Source organism: Gymnodraco acuticeps, unplaced genomic scaffold (genome assembly GCF_902827175.1).
Source record: "Gymnodraco acuticeps unplaced genomic scaffold, fGymAcu1.1, whole genome shotgun sequence".
In the NCBI taxonomy this organism is placed as follows: domain Eukaryota; kingdom Metazoa; phylum Chordata; class Actinopteri; order Perciformes; family Bathydraconidae; genus Gymnodraco; species Gymnodraco acuticeps.
This window is the reverse complement of record NW_022990165.1, coordinates 474332-501511: the sequence shown is the minus strand read 5'-3', so window position 1 is coordinate 501511 and position 27180 is coordinate 474332. Positions and strand designations below refer to the sequence as shown.

Here is a 27180-nt window from a genome sequence, read left to right as displayed (position 1 = left end):
GTACAATATGAATAATATTTTAAATACATTGTACCCAGACTTTAACTAAAAAATAACCACAAATATGTGAAGCCTTTCCTTCTTGTGTGATCTCTTCAGTGAAGTCTGTGTGGGTTATTAAACGGTTTCATTGTCAGCCACTAGGCGGCAGGATTGCTCCAATATCTTGTCTTAAAACCATAAGAGATGTTTTGTAAAACATGTAAAATCATGTCACATTCAACACAGTTAAGAAGAAAAACTATTTATTTGAAATAAAATGATATACATGGACACAGTCACTCAGGGTTTCATAGTGGCCCTTGTAGATCCATGTTATAAAATAAGTCTCCTGCATAGGGCAAACATTCTTTTAAAAATACAAATTCGTAAAAGCAGCTTTTGAAAGAAAAAAAACCTGCACTCATTGACAGTGTAGAACAAACAATGAAAACCAGTAATCTATTATCCACCTACTAGACAACAAAGGATGTGTGACAAGGCTTAATTCTCTGTGCAACCAAACAAAAAACTCTGGGTCCCTTTTAAACAAATGCAACGGAATAAAATCACCAGCAGCAGAAGTGCCTGACAACAACGTGGAAAACATACATCCATACTCTAAGAATGTATGCTGTGATTAAACTATAACCCAAAGAGCAGTGTAGCCCATAAATACACTTGAAAAACAGCCTGTCAGACTAACAATAGAAAGAGCTTAGTGAGTGTATCTGTTGTGAGTTTCGAACAAATTCAGTGAAAGAGCAGAAATCGTACAGAAATGACAAGAATAAACATTCTGGAAATCTAAAACTGTCAAGGTGTCTGTGACTATTGCACAGGGGTTCAAATTATTATCATTTATTTATAAAAAGTTCAATAACAAAACCTAATATTGATGGGTTCAAATGTTTTCATTTGAGCTCTCCTAATAAATATCTATAAAACATCATTTGTAAGAGCAGCGTGCGTCATAAGGGTAAACTATTACTAGTTCTAACATGTTACTGAACTGGTTTAATGTTGACTCCAACACAGTGAGTCTTTCATTGGTTCACAAAGCCAGTTAGTGACATATGGGATTATAAACAGGACATGCTGATTCTAACAGTATTGTTGTCCAGCAGCAGGCCTGGATTTTAAAACGTATCTTTATCAGGATTCAACAGGAGACAGTTGTTGACTTAAAGTGTTTTTTAAATGTTTCACATTAAATTAGGTTGCAAATGAGAACTGTGTATAATTCTCCAGTGACTGTGACGGTAGATTTAATCAGATTTTAAGCACTTTTTCTCCTGTCCAAACTGGCCGTGAAGGTATAACATTTTAACAATTGTTATATTGATGCTTCAGCAGCCTGACTTACAGATTAGGTTGATAACGTTGTTTTTGTTTTGAATTTCCTCTTTTTCTTCCTGTCTCTCCACTACAGCTACGTAAGGAAACAGACAGAAATATAGTAAATAGACTTCACTACAGGAAGCATTTTTTTACTGTCAATTTAGATTTTCGTGGACAGGATGGTATCTCTTGACCGTCAGCATGGACAGCAGAATCAATTACGACCCCAAAAGTGGTATTATAGACTTCAATAAAAGGTGAATCTATCCTTTGATACAAGTGTACATTTCTACCACAATTTCATCCAGAGAATGACGTCATTTTAGAGAAAGCTAATTAAGCTTTTTAATTCACATTTGATGTTTACACTATAGCCTTAGCACTTCATTTATGGATTTAAAAAAGAAAATCCCCCTCATATGCTTTTGGTGAACTTGAGCCCCCTCTGGTGTTCCCAAAAAGCAAATTAACACCCAACCAGAGAAAAACAGCGCCAATATTTTGTTTACCCGAGTTTACATTAAGGCGCACTTTAAAATTAAATATACATTATTTAACAAGGGAAAAAAATCGTTTGTTAGACTTACCATTTGTGACAGACCAGACCATTTACGTTGTGAAGATACTATAGCGCACAAGGGCCATTGTAGATTACAATACAATTATAAATACACAGAATAAAGTCAAACATTTATGAGAAAAATGCTCTTTTTTTGTCAAATCGATTCACTTTGCAAGGTTGGATTAACCTCACGTGTATGACGCCTGCAGTAGATGACCAACAATAGCAATACGGAAATACTTGTTATTTTAGCCTGGAATCACCATATTATTATAATAAGCATTCAGACTTTAAAGAGATATTGCCAAGAATTGGGCATATTCAGAAAAAAATCAACATACAGATTCGGTGAGGTTAAAGCCTTTTGTGCCGGACCCCCAACACAATGGACAGATGAAGGATGTCACCATGTTCCATAATGTTGCACCGCCTGTCTATGGTCTGACTGGCAGCTGTGGGGTTGATTCAACTTTGCGCAATCTAGTTCCTTGACTAAAAAAAGCGTTTTTCTTATACATTTACGACTATTTTAATGTCAGAATGTTAAAGTTTATTTTTGGTACACTTGAGAAATTCTGATTGTTTTTCACTGATACTACCCACCTGCTCCGGCTCTTAATTATTTAATATTTTAACATAAAATGGCCCAAATACGGCATCATATGAAGATGGTTTATAAAGAGCAGAATTTTAATGTGCCTTGTTTTTGTGTGTGTGAGATCAAATGTGTCTATGGCAGAAGACAGATTTCACAATATTTTGTTTTCTGCCTCTGTAAGGGTGAAGGCCAGGCATGTGAGACCATTCAGACGTTTGACTAAAGCACCTCTACCTCATGAGCCTCATTTGAGGCATCCAAAGACAGCAAGGACACGTTTTCCTTTTCCGCACTTCCACTATCAGCTAACTCAGGCGTGCAGCTTCTCTCTAAGATACTGAAGTCACTATTTTCTGTCAAAACTCCACCTGTTACACTTGAGATCAAATCCAGAGATCTATGCAAGTCACTGATTTCGGTAATGTATTGCAAGTCGTCCTCCTCATGGGCAAGAATGTCGTCTTTTTCCACAATGCATCCATTGACGTGTAGGTCCAAAATGTTTGTCCTGGGGGTCTGCACTTCTTCTGCCCAGTGAGCGACCTCCTCGTGAGGAGTCTCCATGTGTCCGTCTGCAGAGTGGATCAGTTCCTCTGCCTCGTCACAGATGCTCTCTTCATCGCTGACCTTGACAATGCTTTCATTGGAAGATGACTGGCTGTCCTCGTCGCTGTCATCTTTGGTCCTTACCAGATCCACTTCCTGTTCAACCAGATCGTCTTCCAGTTCAACTTGGTCCATATGTTGAAAAAGGCCATCGTCGCTGCCTTCCACCTCTGGGTGCACATTGTCAGTCTCTTCATGGATTTCTGACATATATGCCGTCTCATCTTTCCTCTCAGGTTCATCGCTCATTTCCTTGTCTGCGCTCTTAAACTCCTCCAGACAGCTGGCATCTTCAACAGGAGCCTCAGTAGTATCAACGTGTTCCAGTCCATTAACTTCAGAGATAACATGATTCTCTAAAACACTTTTCTCAAAGCAGACTTCAAGAACCTCCTCTTGAGATATGGTGGCACTTACTAAAAGAGGGTCCTTTAAGTCACTGTCCTTAAAATCGAAGTGGACCTTTTCCGTATTTGCCTCCACAGAACTTTCACAGTGTTCAACCTTCTCCTCTGTGTCCGGATGAGGAACTACCTTCTCCTCTGTGTCCGGATGAGGAACTACCTTCTCCTCTGTGTCCGGATGAGGAACTACCTTCTCCTCTGTGTCCGGATGAGGAACTACCTTCTCCTCTGTGTCCGGATGAGGAACTACCTTCTCCTCTGTGTCCGGATGAGGAACTACCTTCTCCTCTGTGTCCGGATGAGGAACTACCTTCTCCTCTGTGTCCGGATGAGGAACTACCTTCTCCTCTGTGTCCGGATGAGGAACTACCTTCTCCTCTGTGTCCGGATGAGGAACTACCTTCTCCTCTGTGTCCGGATGAGGAACAACCTTCTCCTCTGTGTCCGGATGAGGAACTACCTTCTCCTCTGTGTCCGGATGAGGAACTACCTTCTCCTCTGTGTCCGGATGAGGAACGACCTTCTCCTCTGTGTCCGGATGAGGAACTACCTTCTCCTCTGTGTCCGGATGAGGAACTACCTTCTCCTCTGTGTCCGGATGAGGAACAACCTTCTCCTCTGTGTCCGGATGAGGAACAACCTTCTCCTCTGTGTCCGGATGAGGAACAACCTTCTCCTCTGTGTCCGGATGAGGAACAACCTTCTCCTCTGTGTCCGGATGAGGAACAACCTTCTCCTCTGTGTCCGGATGAGGAACAACCTTCTCCTCTGTGTCCGGATGAGGAACAACCTTCTCCTCTGTGTCCGGATGAGGAACTACCTTCTCCTCTGTGTCCGGATGAGGAACTACCTTCTCCTCTGTGTCCGGATGAGGAACTACCTTCTCCTCTGTGTCCGGATGAGGAACTACCTTCTCCTCTGTGTCCGGATGAGGAACATTCATATCTTCTGTATCCACTGTCTTATCGCTCTCCTCTCTTACGGAACACTCCTCAAACAAGCTATCCACCACACATTTCTCCTGGAAGTCAGTATTCATGGGCGAGTGCACCTCTACAGGTGTCTGTATCTGACAGCTTTTCTGCTGAGTCTGTTCTTCAAGGCTGAGACTCTCAGGAACATTCTGGCTTTCACCCAGATAAAAGGTCGCCTCTGATGGGACACAGTCCTCAACAATGGCCTCAAGATGGTTGTCCCCCTGGAGGACCATTACTGAGGAGTTTTCCTTGTACAGGAACTCAACTGTGTCCTTATCATCGCGCTCCAGTTCACAATCTTGAGGTTCAGAGTCAACACAGGACAAAAGCTCTGGACTGCAGGTCTCTTTAAGTTGTAGGCAAGGTTGATGAGGAACTGGGCTGTAAAGCGGGACAGAGAAGAACATTTATTAACTTACAATTTAAACAGAACAGGAACTTGTTTAGAATAGTAGTTCCCCCACTATAACCCACAGTTTTTTTTTTTTTAACTCTGCCACAAATCCCACTCAAGCCAGATTCGAAACAATCTTTACTGGATATATGGTAAGCATTTACCGCAGCAACAGGACTAAAACCACCAGACTCAGAGACAGTTTCCTTCCACAGGCCATAAGACTATTTAACACCTGAGCTTACACTATTTAAATGTTTTGGACAATTTTATAAAAAATTAACCTATGACCCAAGTGCTTCATTCATTGCATAACTACACCATAACTACACTAAATGAATCTTGAATCATTTGGTAAGTTGACAGCTTATCAACACAATTTGGTCTCCTTTAGGAAAATAACACAAATGATTTCTATAAAAGTAAGTCGAACACAAAAAAAGCTTGGGATATACACTTATTTATGTTCTTGACGAGAGTGGTCAAGAACTCTGTATGTTAAACATAGAACTACCGTCAGTAGCCAGAAAGCTTAGCTTAGCACTTAGACAGCTAGCCTGGCTCTTTCCTTCAGTAACCAAATCTGCTTTGCTGCACCTTTGAAGTTGTTCAAATGCGGAACTGTAAATCAGGAAGTTGGTTTTACGGTGGATAATGAGCTGGACTCTTTATAGGCCAAGCAGGGGGCAGATTTTATAATCTTTTATAGTGGCTGTTGCCCCTTGTACAAAACTAAGCTAACTAGCTACATATTAACCATATTGATAAACGAGTGAGATCAATATTCCATCAAACATTCAGCAAGAGTGAATAAGAAGTGAAAAAGTCTCAAACTATCTTTAATTTAATGAATACAAAAAACAACATCCAGGAGGTCTAAAAAACTATGATGAGGGATTGATGTTTTTTAACTTTGCATAGTGTGTTATTGTTACATGTTTTCTAGCACCTTGAACCATCCTGTGTATTAAACATGCTTTAAAAAATAAAACTGTCTGCCTTGCAATGGCACGTACACATCAATAATCTTAATTAAACAGAAGGGACAATGCAAAGGCAAAAATAAATTCAACACCATTAAGGCTAAATCCTACCTCTCCATGGACTCATATGAAATGGTCAAACTTGACTCCTTGATGGGATCATCCTCCTGTGCCTGAGCGTAGCCCCGATTGGACGAGACGTAGGTGAGGATGGCGTCCGTCACAGAGTAGGGAGTGTGGCCCTGCACGCAGTCCAGGATGTGACCCACTGGCAGCTGAGTCTGCAGGAAGAGGTGGAGCTGGCTGTCTGACAGACACACCGTCATGTTCACCACACTGCCAGGACAAAAGGTATGTGTTATAATCGTAGTTTGCATAACAAGAATGTAATTTATATTACAGCAGATGAAATATATTTTTTCAAAGAACACTTAAAGAACTGACCTGTCTAAGAAGGCCTGAAGACCTTTCCTCCTCCTCTCCAGGAAGTCCTCATTAATGAAGGAGAAGAAGGACTTAGCTGGAAGGTCTGGGACTGGCCTACAAGGAAGAAAAAAACACCCCTGTTTGTAGATTATAGCTTCTTCACTTCAGTAAGTCTGGAACAGAAGTGCAATGTTGATGAACTTTACAAAAATGGGTGACATGCTTCTTTGGTTTCTCTTTTAACACAATTTCACAATAAAAGACATTAAAATAATTGAATTTAAGACTGCAGCAGGGATGACATTTAAGGGCCAACTTGGAAGTTAGCATGGACCCAGTTCCCTCGACAAAAAGCCAATTGGATTTATTCATTGCAAGATAATATTCACAAATGAACCTCTTCTATAATAATTTTGAAGCGAAACAAATAAACGATTTACACCATGGTCGCCTGACTTCAACGTCACTACCCCTTAACTTGCCGCTTGTTATTTGATTTTACGCTCTTATCTCTACTACAAAAGACTTTCCTGTGAAAGAGCATGAGTAAAACACTGGCAGTGAATGCTGGCTAAAGAGAAGAAGACAAAATGTCAAATCGTGTTAACCACAGACATTGTTTATACACATTTAACCAAAGACCCATCCAAAAAGCTCATTGACTAAGGCAGTGGTTCCCAAACTTGTTGTGCCCAAGGCACACCAAAGGACAAGTAAAAATCTCAAGGCACACCTATTGTGCAAAATAGCCCTTATAACACGTGTTATCACTCATATCATGTAAAATATCTGTAAATGTGCATAATTATTTACTAATGCCAAATAAAATGTGACAAAGAAAACTATATTACTCATGAAATATTTATTAACGAAATATTTCAGAAATTAATTTGAAACTTTATCAAATTAGGCTTCATCAAAGCAGCAACACACTCATTTAAACCAGACAGGTCACAACATTAAAAATGAGGCAAAGGAAACGCAGCAGAAATTCAGCACAGAGAACTGTCAATGCAAGGAAGCTGCATTGTCCATGGTCCTGAACTACACATTATAAATGTAACATTTCAGCAATCAGCATTGAAACATGTGCTATTGTAAATATTTTGCCGACTTACAAATTAGTGAGATACATGTGCCTGTCGGGGCGCGCAGAATTTTGTAATCCTTGGTGGCACTGAGGAGAGGGCCACTCGCAAGTCCTGTTCAACAGAGAGCCGTGACCTCCTGTTGTTCTTCATGTAAATCAGAGTAGAGAACGCCAACTCCAGAGATGGGGTCGTTACTAAAAAAATGTAATATATTACATATTACTTTTAAAAAAGTAATATATTACACTACTTCGTTACTATCTACATAAAGTAACTCGTTACTTTACTCGCCGAGCACGTACGAACTGCGCATGCGTGAGTGGCAATAACTTTCCTTACCAGCAGGCGGCGGTAGTGTGTATTTGTCATTCAAAACAGGCAACAACCGGAAGACAGAGAAGAAGAACAGACATAAACAATGATATAAACAAACAACAAATAGCTGTGCGGTAGCTTCACCTTAGCATGTGTTCTTTGCAGGTGTTTGTTGAGGTTTGACCACGTGGTGTTTCCAGCAGTGGATAACAGCTTCTGGCCTGGACACAGTTTGCACCTCACCGTCACATTCCTGTCTATTCTTCGGACGAACTCAAAGTAATGGGCATACCTCCACCTCTCGAAGGTTATCGCAGCCATGTTTATGCAGCACTGCACGTGGAGATGTGGACGCGCAAATCGCGCAGATTACGTACATATAAACCTACAAAGTACTGATATAGTAAATTAAAAAATAATTATTTTTGTGTAGTTGTATATTGCAATAATAACGTATGGTTGTCACAAAATCCCACGGCACACCGTTTTGGAACCACTGGACTAAGGGATAGGAGAACCAGAAGTGTACAAATGCAAACTCATTTCCTGGTTATAGAACACATCCTGCAGCACATCCAAAGGACTCTCCCTCTTCACAACAACTTACACCAAGCCCGTGTTCTTCTGAAGCTTCTTCTTGAGCCAGGAAAACTCACTGTAGCGCCGACGCACGCACGACGTCTTGGCTGTGAAGGCCTTGCTGTTGGTCTGCAAATTTAAAAGATATATTACTGTCAACAAAACTCTATTATTCAGAGCCAAAGTTGGAGCCAGGAGGGTTTTGGTCCAAGCAATTGATTGACAATAAGAAAAATATACCATAGAACTAGCCTCATCTTTCAATGTATTCATATTCAATCTTTTCAACCTAATGTTGTAACTCGAGACCTAACGCCTGCTGAGGTATAGCAGGACTAAAACGTTATCATAGGTCAGTTTTGTTCCAGTAGGTGTGACACAGTCAACTGATGTTTGCATAACAAGCTCCGTCTGACAGACCATAATCAATTACAGGCAGCATTGGTTAAGTTCTCATGTCATTAAAACAAATTCCATTAAAAGGGTAAAGGCCCTCAAAAACATCCCTCCTTCCCTTTTTTGATCAATTCATGTATTCTGTAACTGCAACTATTTTAGACATTTTTGAAAGAAATGACAAACATGTTCCGACAAACTTGTTCCGGTATTTCAAATGTCTGAGTATTTGATGCTTGTCTTTGGCGCACATGATCGTAAACTAAAATATCTTTGGGTTTCAGACTGTGGTTACGGCAAAACAGGAAGTTGCGACTGTGTCTTAGGGAAACTCAAACAGGTATTTTTCTCTTGACAAAACAATTTATCTGTTTTTCAAAAGATAATATGCAGGATAATCAATAAAGAATCGTATTGTTGGTTGCAGCTATGGCTGCTCAATTAGTAAATGTGCGGGAAAGAAAAGACAAGGCCTTGTTGAGTAAAAGCTTTGAAATGTATAGATGTTCATTTTAACTTTGTGCAAACTTGTTTTGTGTCCTTGCTGACAAAACAATAGTTTATAGTGACACCCAAAAGGAGGTCACATGATCTTAGCCAATTTCATGAGTCAACACCCACACAGCACATCCCTCTGTGCATGAAGCCTTGCTGCTGACACAGCATTACTCAACACAGGCGGCTGCCCTGACAACATCATCAACTCCGGTCCAAAAACATGTAAGGAATCCATGCTGCTGCAGACTCAGTGCTTCCAGAGATTGGAGTTTGGTTAAACCCAAATTCAATATGGTCCCACACTTTTTTGGTACTTCAGGCTATTGATTCCTATCAAATCAAGTTTTATTTATAAACGATTTTTGGTGGAGCCAAAGTGCTGTACATATGATAAAAATAGCCTACAGTAGAGACACTTTACAGCAAATACAACAGCACAGATTGTTCAGAATATCAGTATGAGAAAAACGACACCCTCTGTCCTTAGACCCTCACATCGTACAAGGAAAAACTTCCAGAGAAAACCCACAGTTTAAGGGGAACATGGGAGAAACCTCAGGGAGAGCAAATTGCATTCATTAGCATGGTTTAGTATGACATAGCCGAATAGAAACTACGTTTGTAGGTTAGTTGGAAATACTTCTACAATGGTAAAAGACTACAAGTAATTATTGTGTGAAACTTTCTAAGTAATATATTGTGTCTTAATTTAAGATGAGGCCAGTTTATTACTGAGGCACTTTTCAACAAAGTCCACTAAATGTCATTCAACTTTTCAAATAAAAATAAATCTAGGTTATTCCCGGCAAAACATTTAGAAGCGAAAAATAACATTTGTTTTTGATTATTCTGATGGTTGTTATCCTAAAATATGTATTGCCTCTACATTTTTATCTAACCAAAAAGCTTAAAATATTCCATTTGTATTTAAATAAAAAGAAAGGCAGGACGTCTTCACACAGAGACTGACGAGATATATTGTAATTTAAGGGCTAATACTTACATGTAGGAATATTTTGTAATCCACAAATGAATTCCAGGAGCCTTCATTCTGCACGCGGGGATCTTGGACCCGCACTGCAACAAACTCCTAAAAAGGACAAAATGAGTCAAGTTTAAATATAAACGGTAGTGTCTGTGTGTTTTTCTGCATCGTGGTTAAACCAAAAGATTCAAATCTACAGAACAAACTGTGTGTGCCTGGCCCATAAAACCTCTTCAAAAGAAGTCAAGTCTTTAAACACATCAATGGACAAATTGTTCTTTGACATTTGTTAATTGGGATTTTTAAGGAAAGGGAGAGTTTTAGATTTCACCAACATTAGACAGTTTCTAAGATTACATGCAGAAAAAGAGGGAAGGGAGGTTACTTACATCTTCTTCTTGATTGTTGATCATCCTACCGAGTGCAGCACTGCAGCGAGAGGGGAAATCAATGATGAGGGAATTAAATATAAAGATCAAACTGTTACGTCTTCTATAGTGTTCTTGTCATGAGCTGATGACTCATCCTGCAAAAGAGAGGCTGGTCAGCACAATCTACTGAGTCACTGTGGCAGGCATGTCCATTTAGCATTTGGGGTTTGACTCTTTTTCAGGGCGTTTAATGAAGATAAACCTTTCCTGGAAATACAGCAGTTTGTTAAGTCTGACTTTTGTATTTCCGCTCTCTATTAGTTTATCTATCAGAACTGTAGAGCTGGTACAGCAACATTCCTTTAATATAACTCAGGCTAACCCATCACCAGTAAGGTCTGGCACATTCCGATTAGGGCGGCAACAAACAACTATCTTCCTTACAGAGTATATCCTTTATATTTCTTTTAATCGATTGGTTGTTTCAAATTAAATCATGTGTATTTTTCACATGCACAATCATACAGTATAATTTGTATGATATTCTGTAGTTACTAGCTTCAGAAAGCAAACAGATGGTAACAAAAGTTTTACAAAATACTCTAAAAATACTACATTAATTAATACATTACCAATGATAAGACATGCCAATAAGGGCTGAAATATAATTACGCTCATTATCAAGTATTTGTACTAAAAATTAGCTATTACAAAACGTAAGAAAATATAAAAATGTATCCAAAGTAATATCTTCAATTTGAAAACAAAAATGCTAAATAAAACAAATGAAGTAGCTGTATCAATTGATGTTGACAATAACTAAATGCATTTCAGGTAATGTTTATTTCTGAGAAACTTGCACCACCACGTTTCTTAAGCAAAGTACTATCAACTCACTTTTATCAGCCATTTCTCTATGAAAACCATAGACTGTATATATAAAGATGAAAACAGATAAAGTTCTCTGATAATTGTGCCCTAATCTGTTTAAAATTAATTCAGTAAGTAATGCAAAATAAGATATCTCAGAATGAATTCGCATGTATAACGTTGTCTCCATAACAGCCAACACTTTTCTGAAAAACAACGTAAGTGTTGTGGCCTGAATACACACACTTCTAAACAAACATCAGCTAACGTTACATGCTAACCCCAACTAGCCTACTTACTTTCACGAGTTATATGTCGGCTGCAGCGGAAGTATCCAGCCGGCTTTGGTCGATGAAGTCCCGCCTGTCGAGGTTTCTGTTTTATTTAAGCACAAGGTCCTCAAATAATGAGGCTTGTTTTGTCCAAACAGCTCCTATCTTCATTTCGCAAGTCACAAGCTTCAATTGCTGCGACGTCACAATGACGTATATGCTTCCGGTAGGCGTGCGCGCGGAGGTATTTTTTATTTTTTGTATTCACCAATAATATTTAAATAATAGTTCAACTGACAACATTAAATACAAATACATGTTGACAACAAATATCAATAAGTTTAATATTACATGTTTAATTACACTTGCTTACTGTTTGCTCACGTGATAAACGTGACACATGTGGCTGAAAGCTTCTGAAATTCACCGTAAGGTTATTTAAAGGACCCTTTTCCTGGCAAGTAAATTACACTTACTGATTTCAGCGTTTTTTTGCTCAGGTCATAGGTGAACACTAGGATATTAGGTCGTTATTTTGCATTATAAGGTACAATTATAGGGTATTTAATTTAAATATGATTTGAGATTAAATTAAACTGTATTGTCAATGCACATATTTGACGTAGGCTACTGAAAGAACAAAATGCAGTTTTAGCATCTAACCATCAACAATAACGTGCAGAATAGAATTATCACTTGCTCTGCTAAAATGATGTGCTGTTCAGACTTTAGGTCGAAGTGTATTTAAAAAAGGCCATTTATGGTAAATCAAAAATTATATTAAGAATAATATAAGATATTCAGTCAAAGTGTCATTTTATGAATATATTCTGAGTATGATTCTGATACAGAATATGTACATATACATTCCCCTATATGTTGTATGAAGCAAATCCCCAAAATGTGTTTGATGACATCACAACATTATGTAGATTTGGGAGAGAGCTGTTCATGTTTATTAATATTCTTGGATTGTCTTTGGCTTTATGAATGAATGTAAGAAGTTTGAAAATGGTCGTAGTTTCAAAGGATTCATTAATTGTATTTTTAAGGGGTTGTTGTATCATTAACTACTTTCCAAAGGTAAACATATAAAGTCTACTTTGTTTATTTGAATGTATCAACTCTTTTTTTCCTCCACTGTGTGTAGCCTATGCAGAGAGGGGCGTTCCATCCATACAGTCCACTGTTTGCTCACACTCCACAGATCTATATATCACCTGCACGCAGCACCACCTGCCCTGGTTACGTTGGTGAGTAAATCCATATGCTTTAGAATCTGTGAATCTGCTCGGTCCTCCATCCACTTTTGTTTCTTCCCTGATACCAGAGACGAAGGGGCGGAAACGATACATTTCACTTTAGTCAAGCTAGCGGCTCTGCGTGTAACATCAAGTCAAGGCAAACAGAGACATTATCACAAAAAAATACGAGGAAAAGAATATCGTGTTTTTTGTATATCGGTTCGGTTGGAGGTTAAACAAATATTAAATTGTGAGTCGGTGAGTTTATTTTTTTACCTTCCCTCCTCCCTCTAAATGGGTTGTCTCGGTAACGTTTGATTGTGCACGAGACTAACGTTCGCCAGCCCTTAATGAGCATGTTTACAATGGGGATGAACATAGCGTACTATTTTTAGTTTATACATTAGGCATTTATAAAAAAATACACATAACCGACAGACACAACAGACTAGACGTATGTTACATTAATTGCTAACACAAAAGCAATATGGAGGAGGAGACACCATCTATCTGAAACTGTGGGTCTCTCCGAGGCTTTGTCGTGCAGTGTTTTCTTCTGTTTGCGTGCTAACTAACGTTAGCCACACAACGCCCCCTTATATTGTATGTATTTTTCACAACGACAATGCTAATGAAGAGAGGGGAAAACGTTGTTGTTTTTTTTCTTTATTTCTGCATTTCCACATTGTGCAGTCGTCGCCAGGTGTGGAAACCTGTGCACAGTTGTTGATGCTGCACTTGAAGCAAACGGTCAGACATCAGTGAAGGGATGAATATTGAGGGAGCGACTCAGTAAATATCCTGCTAATAGTGATCAGAATGGAAGCCCATTCCTAACAATGTGTTAACAAATATGTCATAATGAGAATATTACTCAAAATTAATGACTTAGTTTCGCCATGACTTAGGTATATATGACTTGTGTCATACTAATCTCAAAATAATGAGAAGCTTTGTCAAAATATTGAGTTGTGTAACAATAAACTTATTTCAAGACAAGTACATTTTTTGAGAAGGTTTTTTGGTATTTTGCACCATTAAGTTATTATTTCTCTATGACAAGTAATTCTTTTCAGAAGGATTCTCATTATTTCGCGACACTAAGTTGTAATTTTGAGATACTAAGTCATTATTTTGTAAATGTTTCTCATACATATTTTCATCAAAAGGTTACGTTTTATTATTCATAGATAAGGGGAGGCTGTGGCTCAGTGGGGTAGTGCGCTGAACTTTGAATCAGGGGGATAGCAAGTTCCAGTCGCACTGCAGTCAGCATGTCGTTGTGTCCCTGGGCAAGACACTTCACCCCAAATTGCTCCTGTGGGGATTGTCCACAGTACTGAATGAATGTAAGTCGCTTTGGATAAACGCGTCTAACAAGTGACATGTAATAAGAAAGTAAGTAATTAAATCCATCTAATCAAGTACTGTATTTAAGTTATTTATAAATTAAGAATTGTGCATACAAATCATATAAAAGGTAAATGTGACCGCATTCCTCAGTATCTGCCACATTTTTACTAAACAATCAAACAATTAATGGTGAAACATATCAGAAGATTAATCCATAAAGAAAATAATCAATACGTTATAGATTACAATATGCTCCACCTCAACCAACTGCAAAGTAAGAGACTGCTTTTACATGGATGCATTAGTATTAATAATCGAATGGTTTTAGTGCCTAAGCACTAAAACCATGTATTTTTTCTTTTAATGTTTCTTTTATTAGCTTTTCTTTTTAATGACTGATTTTAAATGCCATTTTCTTAATCTCTTTCATTTTTTGTAAAGCACTTTGAATTGCCTTGTGTTGAAAAGTGCTATATAAATAAACTTGCCTTGCCTTGCCTTGCCTAAGCATATGTGAATACTCCACTGCTAAGAGATCCACTGAGTTTACACCATGTCTTAACATAATCGCTAACTTTAGACAGCAAAGATTAGGCAGGCTTTTTCAAGTCAACAACTCTATGCATTTTGGTTCCACAAAGTGAATCCCACATATTGCCTGTAACCTACATTGCCTCACATTGTTATCCTTGTGTCTTTTCAATAAATCCCAACCTCTAATATTGTTCTCTCCTCTCTCTAACATGGATCCTGTTTGACGTTGCCCAGGAACCTGCTGGTCCCCAGGTCAACCTGATGAGTATGAGCCTGACTACAGAACCCCCTAATGATGTTCCCGCTGTTAAAGAAGGTTTAATACATCATTACTACAAAATATATGTCTTTGTATCACTTTGTCCTTGTGCGGTAAGGTGTGTGTCAAGAGTTGTATAAGTGGCACTTTAAATGTTTGTAGACCAGAATTATTTACCATCTACACATGAACATCTTAAACTCTGAATATTAACGTAGAAGCTTTCAGTTTCAAAGGGTGACTGTAACTCTCTGTTTATTGCTTTTGTTTCTAATCCGTCAGAAAGCAAAATGACCGCGGTCCCTGAAAAGAAGGACAAGAAGCCAGAGGATGTGGCAGAGGAAGAGGAGGAGGAGGAAGAATATGTGGTGGAAAAGGTCCTGAATCGGCGGGTGGTGAAAGGGAGAGTAGATTATCTTCTCAAGTGGAAAGGCTTCTCTGAGTGAGTGGATTGAGTTATTGTCAACAACCTATCACATCATTTACTAGAATTGCAAGAACCAGATGAATTATTAATTAGTTGTTTGCCATAAAAAAGATCACATGGTATTTTGATATTTTACTTATCTTTTAAGTCAATTTCTTTTAATTAAAAAATGTCCAAAATACTCTCATCAGCCTCTCAAATATGGAAAAGTCTGGATTTATATTGTTTTATAGTGAATATTATTGGGTTTTGGACTGACACAACTCTTGTTGCAGTCCTACTGTCCTCAAAATCATTTACTACATACCATGGGAGTAAGTTATTCTTTTTTGTTTTTATGTATTTATGTCTGCAGGGAAGACAACACCTGGGAGCCATCGGACAATCTGGATTGTCCAGATTTGATTGCAGAATTCCTACAGTCCCAGAAAACAGCACAGGACGTGAAGAGAAAGGCGGCCGGAGACGCAGAAGGAGACGACAGTAAGACGAAGAAGAAAAAAGACGATGTAAGTCCCAATTCTTTGTTTTTGTTCTTAGAATGTTGTTCTTTATATGCATATTTGCAAGAGTTCCTTTTGTATTAGGTGCCCTGACACACTAAGCCAACTTCAAAGTAGCAAAGACAGACCTAGTGACACAGGTATTTCTGTAAATTGCGGTTTTCCACCTCCGTTCTGCAAAAATGCCATCCACGTTAACAAGGTTTATAAATAAATTACGTTCAAATTCAAATGCTAAACACAATTGTCAATGCCATTTACCCACAGACACTCACTGGCATTCAGCCACATTAGTGGCAAGGGACTTCCGAAGTGCATTCTGGTGCCTCTGTTCCTCTATAAAGCGACAACATGTGAACGGTCCTGTTAAAAGGTGCAATAATACTGCACGAAATGTCGTTTGACGCCTCACATTCGAGATAATGGCGCACAGTCCAACGTTAGAAGCCAAAACTCCCTTACTACACATCAACTCTGGAAACGGAATTTCTGTAAAAATGTTCAGCCTAGGAGTTATAGAAAAGCTCTGTTTTCAGTTTCCGAGACTGCCGTTTAGAATAAAAGCCAAAACACACAGAAAGAGCTAGGTTTAATAAATACCTGTATGCGCGTGGACAAGGCCTTATTCTTTATGCCATATCTTCTTTTCCCAAGATGCGATTGAACAGAGTCTGCTGCTTGTGGAAGAACAAAATAAACTCTTACATTCCACATTATATGCATTATTTTTGTTTTTCGAGGAAGAGTAGCAGGCGACAGGTGTTTATTATTGTTTAGGAAGACGTTAAACCACATCAAGGTGAGGATTTTTTTGTCATGGAAAAACACATCACATACTAATAGTTTCCCAGCCATATGGAACTCCAGGTGTACAGCTCAACAGCACGTCCCCCTCCCCCACTTCCTCATATAATAATAATAGATTTATTTTGTAAGCGCTTTTACAATTGCTCAAAGTCGCTTTACAGAGATAGTGAAAAGAAAAGAACAACAAATAAATATAGTTAAAGTCAAATTAAAATCAAGCAATACAACAACAATCACACATTAAAAGCCAGATTGAAGAGGTGAGTTGTTGTACGTTCTTTTGAAGGTGGTGAGGTCAGTGCAGTCTCTGATGGGTTGTGGGAGTGAGTTCCAGAGGGAGGGATATAGTGGTCACTCACCTGCTGTACAGGCTGTGGACCTCACTGCTGTGAGTGCCTTACTCAAGATCCACCATCCAAGTTGAATGTGGTATTTCTGGAGAATTTTTTTAAAGAGTCTGCTTGGGGATTCAGCCTTTACAAGACTTCTTTTATATCCTAGTTTGTTTTGAATTCAGATTGGAATTTAAACATACTGTAGGTAGTTAGAATTTAAGCTCAGATGTAGTTTTGTGCTTGATTGAAATTGTGTGTTGTTGTGTGATCCTCAGACAGAGAAGCTCAGGGGCTTTGCTCGAGGGTTGGATCCAGAGAGGATTATTGGTGCCACAGACTCCACAGGAGAACTCATGTTCCTCATGAAATGGTTTGTGTGCACCTTAACTGTTGAACATTAGTTACTGCCTGGTTTGTTTGGTCAACTAAATGTGTCATTAAAAGAATACTTAACACCCAAAATGATCATTTATGTATCAATAATTCACCCTGTGACCTTGAAAATAACTTTGTTTTCTCGCATGTCTCCATTGTGAACATACCCAAAAATCCAGAAAATTCAAGATGATTTGTGTAACAGTTTGTAATTTGAAATTGTCCAGAATGTTCTCAGCTTTCGGATTCTTCTATCACTGTGAAAGCATTCAAATGCAAAGTTATATGGAAAAAGCAGTCAGTTAAACTTGTTTTTGTGTTAATCTTTGCAGGAAAAACTCAGATGAAGCTGACCTGGTGCCGGCGAAGGAGGCCAACATGAAGTGTCCGCAGGTGGTCATCGCTTTCTATGAGGAGAGACTTACATGGCACTCGTATCCCACCGAAGACGAGAAAAAAGAGGAGAAAATCTAACACAGGGCCAGGGGTGAGGGGGAAAAAGAGAAATTGTAGTTTGGAATGTTATTGTACTTTTGAGAAGGGATTTGTGGGGGTTCAAATGGAGGGGGGCAAAAACAAGCAAGACTCCATTGAATGCGTCTTGATGTAGTATCACTCATTGGATTCTACTTTTATTCAGATATGAACGATCTGTAAATATAAGCTTTAGGTTTGCTTGACAAATCCAAAGTGAAATGTAAAACGCAATGTTATTTTTCAGTATTGGCAGAGAATATTCACTTTTGTTTTCTTGAAAAAAAAACATAGGGTCCAGTGCTCGGTCATCTTGCTATGCCATTGTGTCAGTGAGGTGATGTTTTGATTTCATTCGTGTGCCTTTTTAAATATTTTAACTGGTTCATTTTGAGTCAATCCTGGCTGTTTTATAAGGACTTGTTTGGTGTACGGTTACAAACTCTTTTCAGTGATTCATTTGTAATCTTTAAAGTGTTTATCATGTTAAGTCTTGCTTGTCGGTTTTGGAAAATAAACCACTTTTTGTTACTTTGGTGGTGTCGCTAAAAACAGGATTATTACCGTGTCTTATATTAAATGCAGAGAGCCAACGCTAATGTCTTAAAATCTCTTTTATCCTCTGTTCTACAGCATACAACATATTATTCATGACAACTAGAACACAAGAGTCACAGGTGAAAATAAAAACACTTTATTAATCGATAAAAACAATTCTTGATTGCCGGCAAATATCTCAAAACAGAGGGAACTACATCCAAACTGAAAGCAGAGTGTGAGACCGTTATGGAGACGCTTGACAAACTACATAAAATCATGACAAAAACAAACATGAAAATATTTACACAACAAGACAGACAAAAAAAGTGCACTAAGTAGTAGCAGAACTAAATAGTCGGTGTCGCACTGGGTTACACTGAAGTAAATGTTAACCAGTTGCATGCCTGAATATCACATTTAATGAGGACATTTCTCCTTTCAAAAAACATTTTTTGGACATCATCTTAAAGTTGCGAGTTCTGTTCTGCCTCTTATAAATATTTTAGCCTAACTGCTATCTGAGCTGGCACTAATAACCTATTTTTTCTTTTTAAAAAGAGGGCGATGTTACATGTACTGACAAAACTTCATTCAAATAGACGAGTAATAGCACTTCTACTTTGAGAACGTTCTCCTCCGGTTCTCAAAACATTTAAAGTGACAGATAATGAGATTGTGAAATAAAGGCATTCAAAGCAAAGTGGCCACAACAAACAGTCATATCACGCATTCAAATATTATTTTTTTCTCATGTAACAACTTGGCTCACTTTGTTTTATTAACACATAGGACTCATAATATTTAAGCCAACACCTTGGCTTTACAGCAGTTAAAAAATGGCCTAAAGTGGCTTTCAGTGGGGTTGGCAAATAAATTAAATGAAAAAGGGATTCCGCTCCACCAGGCGTCAACTGAGCCTGTTTTCAGTTAGTGCGTAAAACGAGGCGTCAAAGAGGACAAAAAAAAAAGGGCAAACCTCGAGGTGGAAATCCCTCTCTGGAGCTCCTGGCCCATCACAGTATCTTCAATTCCTCGAGTGTAGACTTTTATATAAAGCTGATGTGGCGAGACCTATAACCTTGCTTATACTACAGATTATGAACAGTTAATAAGAGCCCTGCTAAACGCAGCTCCTGTATTTAAACCTGCAGCTAAGGAACAGCGATAGACACGGCAAAATGCATAAAGCCAAGCCTTTTTAAAGACAAATTACAGTGCTATGTATAATTTATAAGGAAGTTGATACATTTTGCAATGCAGTGTGCCTCCTCCCTAAAACATCCATCTGCTCCTCTTGCCGGACTTCACTTTCACGCCCTTTTTTTTTTTTTAGCAGTGGCCAGCCCAGGAACACTCTTTCTCATCCCAACATCCTCCTTCCAATCCGCACAGGAAACCCAATCACTTCGGGGGGCATCTGGACTCCGACAAACATACTCAAAAACTGGAATTTGCCGTACATAAACAGACAATTGGAGTGCAGTGTTTAAAATGTAGTCAGATCCAGTGATGTGCACCATACAACCTTTGGTTAGTATAGGTGTTAATGGCATTCTAAAACTGATGGACTTCCTTTAGCCTTTGGTAAACTCACAGAACCTCAAATGTTGTTCTTCGCCTGAAGATTTGCAACTTAAAAACCTCACTGTCGAAATCACAAAAAGTCTCCAGGATGGGATGATCTGTCCTTTAAAACCTCCGGTGCATAGGTACTCCAACCGTCCTCGTCGACAGTGTTCTTTTACTCCCACTTCTCTCGAATAACAGTCCCTTATATTTACCTCACAAATCGTCTCCCTCCTTAGCGGTTTGCTGCAAAAGGGTCGAGAGCATTTAAACATTTTCTAATAGCTCATTTTATGTCCTTTTACATCCCTCTTCTCCACGCTTATTGTTTTCCCCCAATTAAAGAATGAAATATCAGTACTCAAACGGAGAGAGCTACTTCTGCTTCAAAGTTGTTTCCAGGAAAAAAATGTAGCCACAAATTGAAAAGGGAGAAACTAATTCAGGAAGAGTAGTCAACAATGCCATTTTTCTACTCACCAGAATCTTCTTAAAGGAAAAAAGGGCATCTCTCTTGCATCTGCAGAAATCGTTCTTGTTGATTTAGCAAAGTGATAGAATAAAACAGCAGTTAGCGCCCCCCTCACTTCTTTTTGTCTTTTTGTTTTTTCTCGGGCTTACGGTGTTGCTCAGCAGTTGTCACGCCGCGGGGCATGATCAGCACGCTGCCGTCGGCACTGTACTGGAGCGAGTACTCGCTGGGGGGGTAGGGCCGGCCCTCCTCGTCCCGCAGCTGAGTGAACACCTCCTGGTACAGACTTTGCATCTTCTGCTTCATCTGCCGGATGGAACGGATGAACTCCATCTTCTCCTTCAGCAGGCGGCCCTTGTTGCGCCGCAGGTCGTGGACGCCCTGCTCCAGGTTGATGATGGTATCCAGCTTGCGCTTGCGGCAGTTCTGAGCCGCCATCTTGTTCTTGCCGCGCCTTCGGATGTCACGGATGAGCGCCAGCTGGCCTTCGCTCAGGTGGTGCTTCGCTAGAAGCTCGTTGAACTCTTCCACGGGCAGGTTGATGATCTTCTCGTTGGAGAAGGGAATTTTCATGGACCGGGCTCGGCGTTCGTCCCGACTTGAGTGCTTGTCGTACAAGTCCTGAGGGGGCTGAAGCTTCGAGTGTTTCATGGCCTTCTTCCCGGATGAGATGGGGAGCTCCGGATCCTCGGCGAACACGGAGGAAAGCGGCAGGTTGTACGTGTGATTGTGGCTGATGTTTTCCAGCTGAGGGAGGCCGTGGAACTGGGAGGGGTTCTGATAGCTCATACGGCAGAGCTTGCTGTACCCGGGCTGATAACCGCCGACAGCACCTTCCTCCGCGGTGGCGACCTCTGAGTCGGTGCTGTACCCCACGGCCCCCTCCTCGGAGAAGGTGGCGGATGTTGAAGAAGAAGACGCTGCCGAGGAGCAGGATGTCTCGGAACTGCTCGGGGAGGCCGGGCTGTGGCTGGAGTCCAAGGAGAGACCAGAATCTGAGTCAAGCTCTTCCTCCAACTGCGAGGCCTGGGCCTGGCTAAAGCCCTCCTCCATAGCAAGGTCCAGCAAGCTGATCTCATCCAGCATGGACTCTTCCAGAAGGTTGCTGAATGGATCGGGAAGGATCGGCGTGGATGTAATGTTGGTACTGGAACTGTTAACGTGTGGAGGGATGAAGATCCCGGTCAGGTTGGTGGCTCCAAACGTGGAGTTGATGCTGCTGGAGTTGCTGGAAGAAAGTCTGAGCATGGTGGTTCTTGGGGGGGTGGTAGTGGAGTCCACCTGGGGATAAAAGATGGGGGGGAAGTCTTGGCTGCAGCTGGGGAGGGAGGCCTGATGGAGGCTGACGTCCTGGTTTACCGGAGTTGAGCGAGTGGAAAGCCCAAAGTTTACCACAGTGTTGGAGTCAGTCGTGCCGCTGTCACTGCTGGAGCTGCTGTTGGGTGAAGAGCTGTTCACTTCCATCGCCTTGGAACAGAAAGATTTAAGCATTAAACGCTAAATAGTTGAGAGAAAACCTTTTTTTCCCCTATTTTTAAATGAGTTTACATTTTTAGAGTTAGGAGAATTTTTCATACTTCCTTATATGGCTGTACTCAAAAGTCAGAATTTTCACAATACGACAGTTAAATGTTAATGGTGTCAGAACAATCAAATATATGTGATGGGTTAAGAAGTGGTTTTAAAAAGTGGACATACTTGCAGCTCCATGATGGCCATGATGTCTTGCCACTGCTGCTCCAGGTCTAGCTGTGTCTCTCCTGCAGGCCGGAGTGGAGCCAGAGGAAGACCCTGAGACGTAGAAGGAACTTCCTCATTGGAATCTATTTCTGCCGTGACAACAACCGGTGCTGGAAACTATTTGAAAAATTGCACAAAAAAAATGCAACAACTTTAGTTTTTTACACCCTAATGAAAAACACAATACTTGCAATGCATGTGAAACAACACTGTTGTTTGGTTTGACCTCAGATTCTTCTCCAAAAGGGAAAGTGGCCTCCAACAGCCTCAAGCATTCTTGTAGAGACAGTGAAGTCTGTGAGCCAAGAACTGGGTAACAACAACGACAAGAGAGATACCAGTACTGTCAAAAATATTTGTTGGGATACCAACGCCACTGTTGCAACTCTTTCTGTTTCTGATCCTTCACTTACAGAGAGTTCCATGGTTGGTGCCGTTGGTGCCGTGGCGTCTGTGTGTCTTGGACCAGCAAACAAAACCAACTGTAGAAATGTGCGAATACGGAGTTCATTTGGAAAAGCATCCATCATTCTGACTTAAGCCAGCTGATGTTTCTGCTGGTATGTGTCTTGAGTCAAGGCTAAGACACATTTTCATAATAGCATATAGCAATAGATGGTGAATCACAAGTATATCTGCTATCGGCTGCTTATTCCTTTTTCTAGGGGCGATTGTTGGCATTTCATTTCGCTTTTTTTTCTTCATTTTATATCCTGAGGATCTTTTAACAGCACAGACACACCCCTGTGTCATTTGCAATTGCTGGTTATTGGGCTGACAATCTCACATCAGTTTCTTGCACTGTTGATAAATATTCGGTGCATTTACGTAGTTTCTTCGGTCAAATTAGACCATTCTGTCTAGTACAATATAAACAAAATAACACCAAATATCGTTTTGGGTTCATGGAAACGTCATGGATGCCTCCAATTCCAGGTCTGGATAAGCCACACGTGTACATCAATATATTAACAAGGATTACATTTAACGTCACGGGGGCTAACCATTCGGAATTACCCATGGAAAATTCCCATGGGAGTTAAGCCCTGATATAAATGCGATTCTATAGAATTCTAACTTCATAAAAGCAACAGCTTGATTGCTTTGAGCTCTCTTTCCACTGAATGAGTCTTGACTCATTAACTTGAGTGACAAAACAATGAGATAATACTCTAGTATTCAAACAGCAATTTCTCAAACCACAAGGCGGTGGTGGAGAGACTGGAACTGTCTCCACATGAAGACAAACTCATATGAAGCAGCTCCCTAGTTTCTATTTTCTTTTGTATGTACTAAGAGCCAGTTAAATGTACCACCTCCCCCTGGATGAAAGACAAGGATATCAGAGATCCATTTAGTCTACTGACCTGCTCTGGGATACTCTCTCCGGTCTCCCCGTCCACCGGCTGGGCACCTTGTAAGTTAACTCCATTTCTCCAGCGCTCTTGTTCCTCATTCCCGTCTTTGTTCTCTCGTGGGCTGGGCTTCTCCTCCTCCTCGCTCTCCTTCTGACGGTTGCTGTAGTTGAACACTTCTCTTCCCGCACCGAGGTCGATGTCCTGTCTCCATAGAATGTCAATCAAGTCAATGTCCTGGAAAAACAGATAGCAACCATTGAGAAATGGCCCTGTGCAGAGAAGAGTCACTTTAATAACCAGGTAATGTGTAGGCATTCAATGTATTTAACTTATACTGTAGCCAGGTTAAAAATCAACATAGCTGGGCCATTTATGATAATAAACTTATACCGTCTATTTTTGGGCTCATTATTTCATAACAGTGGGTAATTTTGGCGGATCATGCAACAGAAATGAAGTCAGATGATGCAACCATGACAGAATCACTTTGACATGGTGGTGTTCATGTGATCAGAAAGAAGTCTTTTAGTTTTCTTACAGTCAAACAATGACTTTGTGTGACTCTAACGCCGCTCCATTAATATTGCCTTCATGTACAAGTTTTCTCTAAGTTCTTAAACAAAAATGTAACGTGTTGTCTTGAAAAAACATTTCTTTTTTTTCTCTTATGTGCTCCTTTAGGACAATTAAGTTTAAGAAACAACAATTAAGTTATTTAAGTTACAACGGTTTGCTTCAGTTTGTACTCAACAGTAACTATGACAAGAATCCCAGCTGTAATGAATATGACTCAACTGGTTGGCCTACAAATATCTGACACTGATTAAAGACCAAGGCTGTGGACAGTGTTTAATGTCAGTAAAGACATTTTAAGTGAGTGTATGTTTTATTATGTTGGAATACAGTATACTTATGTGTTTAATGCTGCCATACCCCGTAATATTTATGAATCTGATACTACCTGTATAGTAGTTATATTTGAAGTGACCAGAATTGATAGGAATACATTATTTTCTATCTATTCCTGCTAACATCTGTGGATTCTGATGCTACTTGGAATATTAGGTTAGGAAGGCCAGTGAAAATATGAACCTCCAAGCTACATTTCATTAGGGTTAGGGTTAGTTATTTAACATACAATCTGCTTGTCCAATGAATTACAGATGTAAGGTGATTCCAGCACCTTATTTATCCTTTTTAAAACACTTTTTCTTCTTTTTATTGTTGAGCTTTCCAATTCACTATTTCTTTAGTTCTCATCATTTTCACTATGTATTTCGTATGGTCAATTATCTTTTTTTACATTCTCTTGTATTTTGTAAAGCACATTGTAATCTTGATAAGGTGAGTATTTTAACAAAAAGTCTATTATAGTATTAAGTAGCGACACAGCAGGTAAATGTGATGACAACAAGCAACTGTCAAACAGTTTGACCCCACCTCCACCTTTTGACAGGTGTTTTCAGAGTGGAGAAATTGACAAACTGCAGTACCTCTTTGCTGAGGTCATCATTGCCATCCCTGCTGCCCGGTTGCTCCTGGTTGCTCTCAGGGGCCACGGCTCCCAGGCTGCTGTCCTCTGCGTTCAGGTTGTACGTGGATTCAGTTCCTACACTTCCTCCCCTCATGGCCGGGGTAGCGTCAGGGTTGTTAACGTCCTCTAGGCCGCCCCCATTGTCCAGGGTGATGCTGGGGCTGGGCTGGCTGCTGGTGGACACCACAGTCTCAGAGTCACGATGCACAAGCCAGGTGTTGAGCTCGGTACTGGGGACGGAGAGGCGGTCCAGCTGGCGCACCTGGTTCAGCAGCCGCCGAGTGGTAAAGAATTGGTCGAGGTCCACACTCTTTGGATGGATGCCATAGCCGTCCAGCGTGTTGCGCAGGTTGTGGAACTGTGTCTGAGTGTAGGCTGAGCTAGGGCCCAGGATGATCTCTCTCAGAGGGGGCAGCTGATTGCTTAGATAGCTGTCAACGTCCACCCGCACCCCAAGGAGACTCAGGAGGATGGTGAACTGAATCAGGCCCTCTGTGAAGTATTTTTTCAGGTAAAGCATTTCTTTACAAAGGAACAAAAAGGTGAAAGTAAAAAACAAAAACAAAAACGGGGAGCGTGGATTACTACTTCTGTACTTGTGCTAGAAGACAGAGAGAGATACATGAACGTAAAAAAAAAGTGGTTAAATATAGTTAGGGGGGGGAAAGGGGTGTCTTCAACAGGATTCAGTATGTTTAAAAAGGCATGTAAGATCCAGGAGGAGTTTCCACTGTCAGAGTCCAGTTGGTGCTCAAAGCTTTGTTCTTCATAGGGTTCCCATTCCTGACAAAAGTGAGAAATAACATTTTATTCTCTCAATAGAAACTACATAGTACAACATTATAAACACACTGCTTTCAGCTGTATGACAGACAAATCTTACCTTCCTACATTTGTATTAAGCACATGTTAATGACAAATACATTACAACAAATCAGGGCTTGCTAGCCCACAGCAACCACTCCATCCTCCCAAGACTCGCACCGCGCAATGGCCTTTCCTTTTTCTTTAAATTCAGAGGATCAGAGATGGTGAACACAGAGTTTAAGGCAGCATCACCCCACCCTTGCACACTTCTCGTGGTGCTGCTGAAGGTGAATGGGAGAGTCGAGGAGGCTTTCTAGGCTGGCTAGCACCAACGACAGCGTTCGGTAGCAGGCAGGGTCCCTCCCTCTTCTCCTATCTTCGTCCTTATGACGTTAGCTGTTAGCTATCCTGTGTTTTGACACCCGACTACTGCTATTACACATGTATAACCATCTTATTACATATCATGAAGTGGAAATAATATTTCGTTTCGCCACATCTAGTAAGCTCGCATCTTTGTTTACCTTGAAAAAGTGACAGGTACCTCTACTGGTCTCTTTGCTAGCATCAAACAATCTCCCTAGCAACAAGTGGTGAAAAGATGATTGACAGATTGCACAGCCTTTCTCGGGCCAAAAGTGCGGTGACGACACATGAGTCCAGAACATCCCGGCCAATAGGAATGGCACACGGGTGGGGCTTAAAGAAACAGCTGAACTACTATTGGAACTACACTGTGCTAGCCTTGAAAGCTAGTTGGCTGCTAACTACCATTTGAGTACTTTCAAAAGTAACTTATGTATTAAACAACACACGCCACAGTATCAAGTTATTCACATAAATACTACCTATTCATCCATGTGTCTGCTAACGTCACATCATGCTCATGAATCAGTGCAATCAATGTCTCGGTTTAAGCATTATTAGTTGATTGATTTAATACTCACGCACGAAGATTGGGTAACTGTGTCTTCATGCCCAAAAGTCCACTACCACCTAAGAGCAGAATTTGATCGCTGTTTTATTAAAAGCTCCACAGTGTTGCCCGATCTCCAGCCTTTGCTCATTGAATGGCCCACCATGACTTGCAGAAATGCTAGCTGGCCCGGCTAGCCTAGCATTGAGCGCCGCTTGACACCAAAACACGCTTTCAAACAGAGCATGCGCAGAACATTCTAGTAGAAAGCTTTCATCAGCCCACTAAT

General features: G+C 40.3%; 3 protein-coding genes across 12 annotated transcripts; 1 reads left to right on the top strand and 2 right to left on the bottom strand.

Moving 5' to 3' along the window:
- Positions 1-228: 228 nt before the first annotated feature.
- snx11 (sorting nexin 11) lies at positions 229-11856 on the bottom strand. 4 transcript variants are annotated; one of them, XM_034217568.1, is made up of 8 exons: positions 11675-11856; positions 10524-10563; positions 10153-10239; positions 8284-8384; positions 6289-6384; positions 5956-6180; positions 3621-4848; positions 229-3590 (listed from the first exon to the last, which is right to left on the bottom strand). In XM_034217568.1, exons 2-8 carry the CDS (start codon positions 10545-10547, stop codon positions 2700-2702), a joined length of 2652 nt encoding a protein of 883 aa, XP_034073459.1. In that variant the 5' UTR covers positions 10548-10563; positions 11675-11856; the 3' UTR covers positions 229-2699. The 4 variants fall into 4 exon arrangements, with proteins under 4 accessions (XP_034073459.1, XP_034073458.1, XP_034073456.1 ...); XM_034217567.1 differs by having other exon boundaries at positions 229-4376; positions 4407-4848; XM_034217565.1 differs by having other exon boundaries at positions 229-4848.
- A 945-nt stretch (positions 11857-12801) lies between these two features.
- cbx1b (chromobox homolog 1b (HP1 beta homolog Drosophila)) lies at positions 12802-18553 on the top strand. 4 transcript variants are annotated; one of them, XM_034217563.1, is made up of 6 exons: positions 12802-12900; positions 15013-15094; positions 15320-15479; positions 15820-15973; positions 17385-17479; positions 17817-18553. In XM_034217563.1, exons 2-6 carry the CDS (start codon positions 15040-15042, stop codon positions 17956-17958), a joined length of 606 nt encoding a protein of 201 aa, XP_034073454.1. In that variant the 5' UTR covers positions 12802-12900; positions 15013-15039; the 3' UTR covers positions 17959-18553. The 4 variants fall into 4 exon arrangements, with proteins under 4 accessions (XP_034073454.1, XP_034073455.1, XP_034073453.1 ...); XM_034217564.1 differs by lacking the exon at positions 12802-12900 and adding an exon at positions 12962-13149; XM_034217562.1 differs by lacking the exon at positions 12802-12900 and adding an exon at positions 12992-13141.
- Positions 18554-18629: 76 nt separating this feature from the next.
- Positions 18630-27117, bottom strand: nfe2l1b (nuclear factor, erythroid 2-like 1b). 4 transcript variants are annotated; one of them, XM_034217558.1, is made up of 5 exons: positions 26927-27117; positions 25128-25951; positions 23644-23868; positions 22235-22393; positions 18630-22003 (listed from the first exon to the last, which is right to left on the bottom strand). In XM_034217558.1, the coding sequence occupies exons 2-5, from the start codon at positions 25686-25688 to the stop codon at positions 20648-20650; spliced, it is 2301 nt and encodes a 766-aa protein (XP_034073449.1). In that variant the 5' UTR covers positions 25689-25951; positions 26927-27117; the 3' UTR covers positions 18630-20647. The 4 variants fall into 4 exon arrangements, with proteins under 4 accessions (XP_034073449.1, XP_034073448.1, XP_034073451.1 ...); XM_034217557.1 differs by having other exon boundaries at positions 26923-27111; XM_034217560.1 differs by lacking the exon at positions 26927-27117 and adding an exon at positions 26500-26572.
- Between the last annotated feature and the right edge of the window lie 63 nt (positions 27118-27180).

Coding starts and splice junctions, on each gene's coding strand:
- snx11 (XM_034217565.1), bottom strand. CDS start 10,547: ATGATCAACAATCAAGAAGAAGAT. Junction 10,240..10,523: donor TCAACAATCAAGAAGAAGAT/GTAAGTAACCTC, acceptor TGTCCTTTTTAG/GAGTTTGTTGCAGTGCGGGT. Junction 6,181..6,288: donor CTTCAGGCCTTCTTAGACAG/GTCAGTTCTTTA, acceptor TTGTCCTGGCAG/TGTGGTGAACATGACGGTGT.
- cbx1b (XM_034217561.1), top strand. Junction 15,095..15,319: donor TGTTCCCGCTGTTAAAGAAG/GTTTAATACATC, acceptor CTAATCCGTCAG/AAAGCAAAATGACCGCGGTC. Junction 17,480..17,816: donor CTCATGTTCCTCATGAAATG/GTTTGTGTGCAC, acceptor TAATCTTTGCAG/GAAAAACTCAGATGAAGCTG.
- nfe2l1b (XM_034217558.1), bottom strand. CDS start 25,688: ATGCTTTACCTGAAAAAATACTTCACAGAGGGCCTGATTCAGTTCACC. Junction 23,869..25,127: donor ATGATGACCTCAGCAAAGAG/GTACTGCAGTTT, acceptor CTGTTTTTCCAG/GACATTGACTTGATTGACAT. Junction 22,004..22,234: donor TGGCCATCATGGAGCTGCAA/GTATGTCCACTT, acceptor TTCTGTTCCAAG/GCGATGGAAGTGAACAGCTC.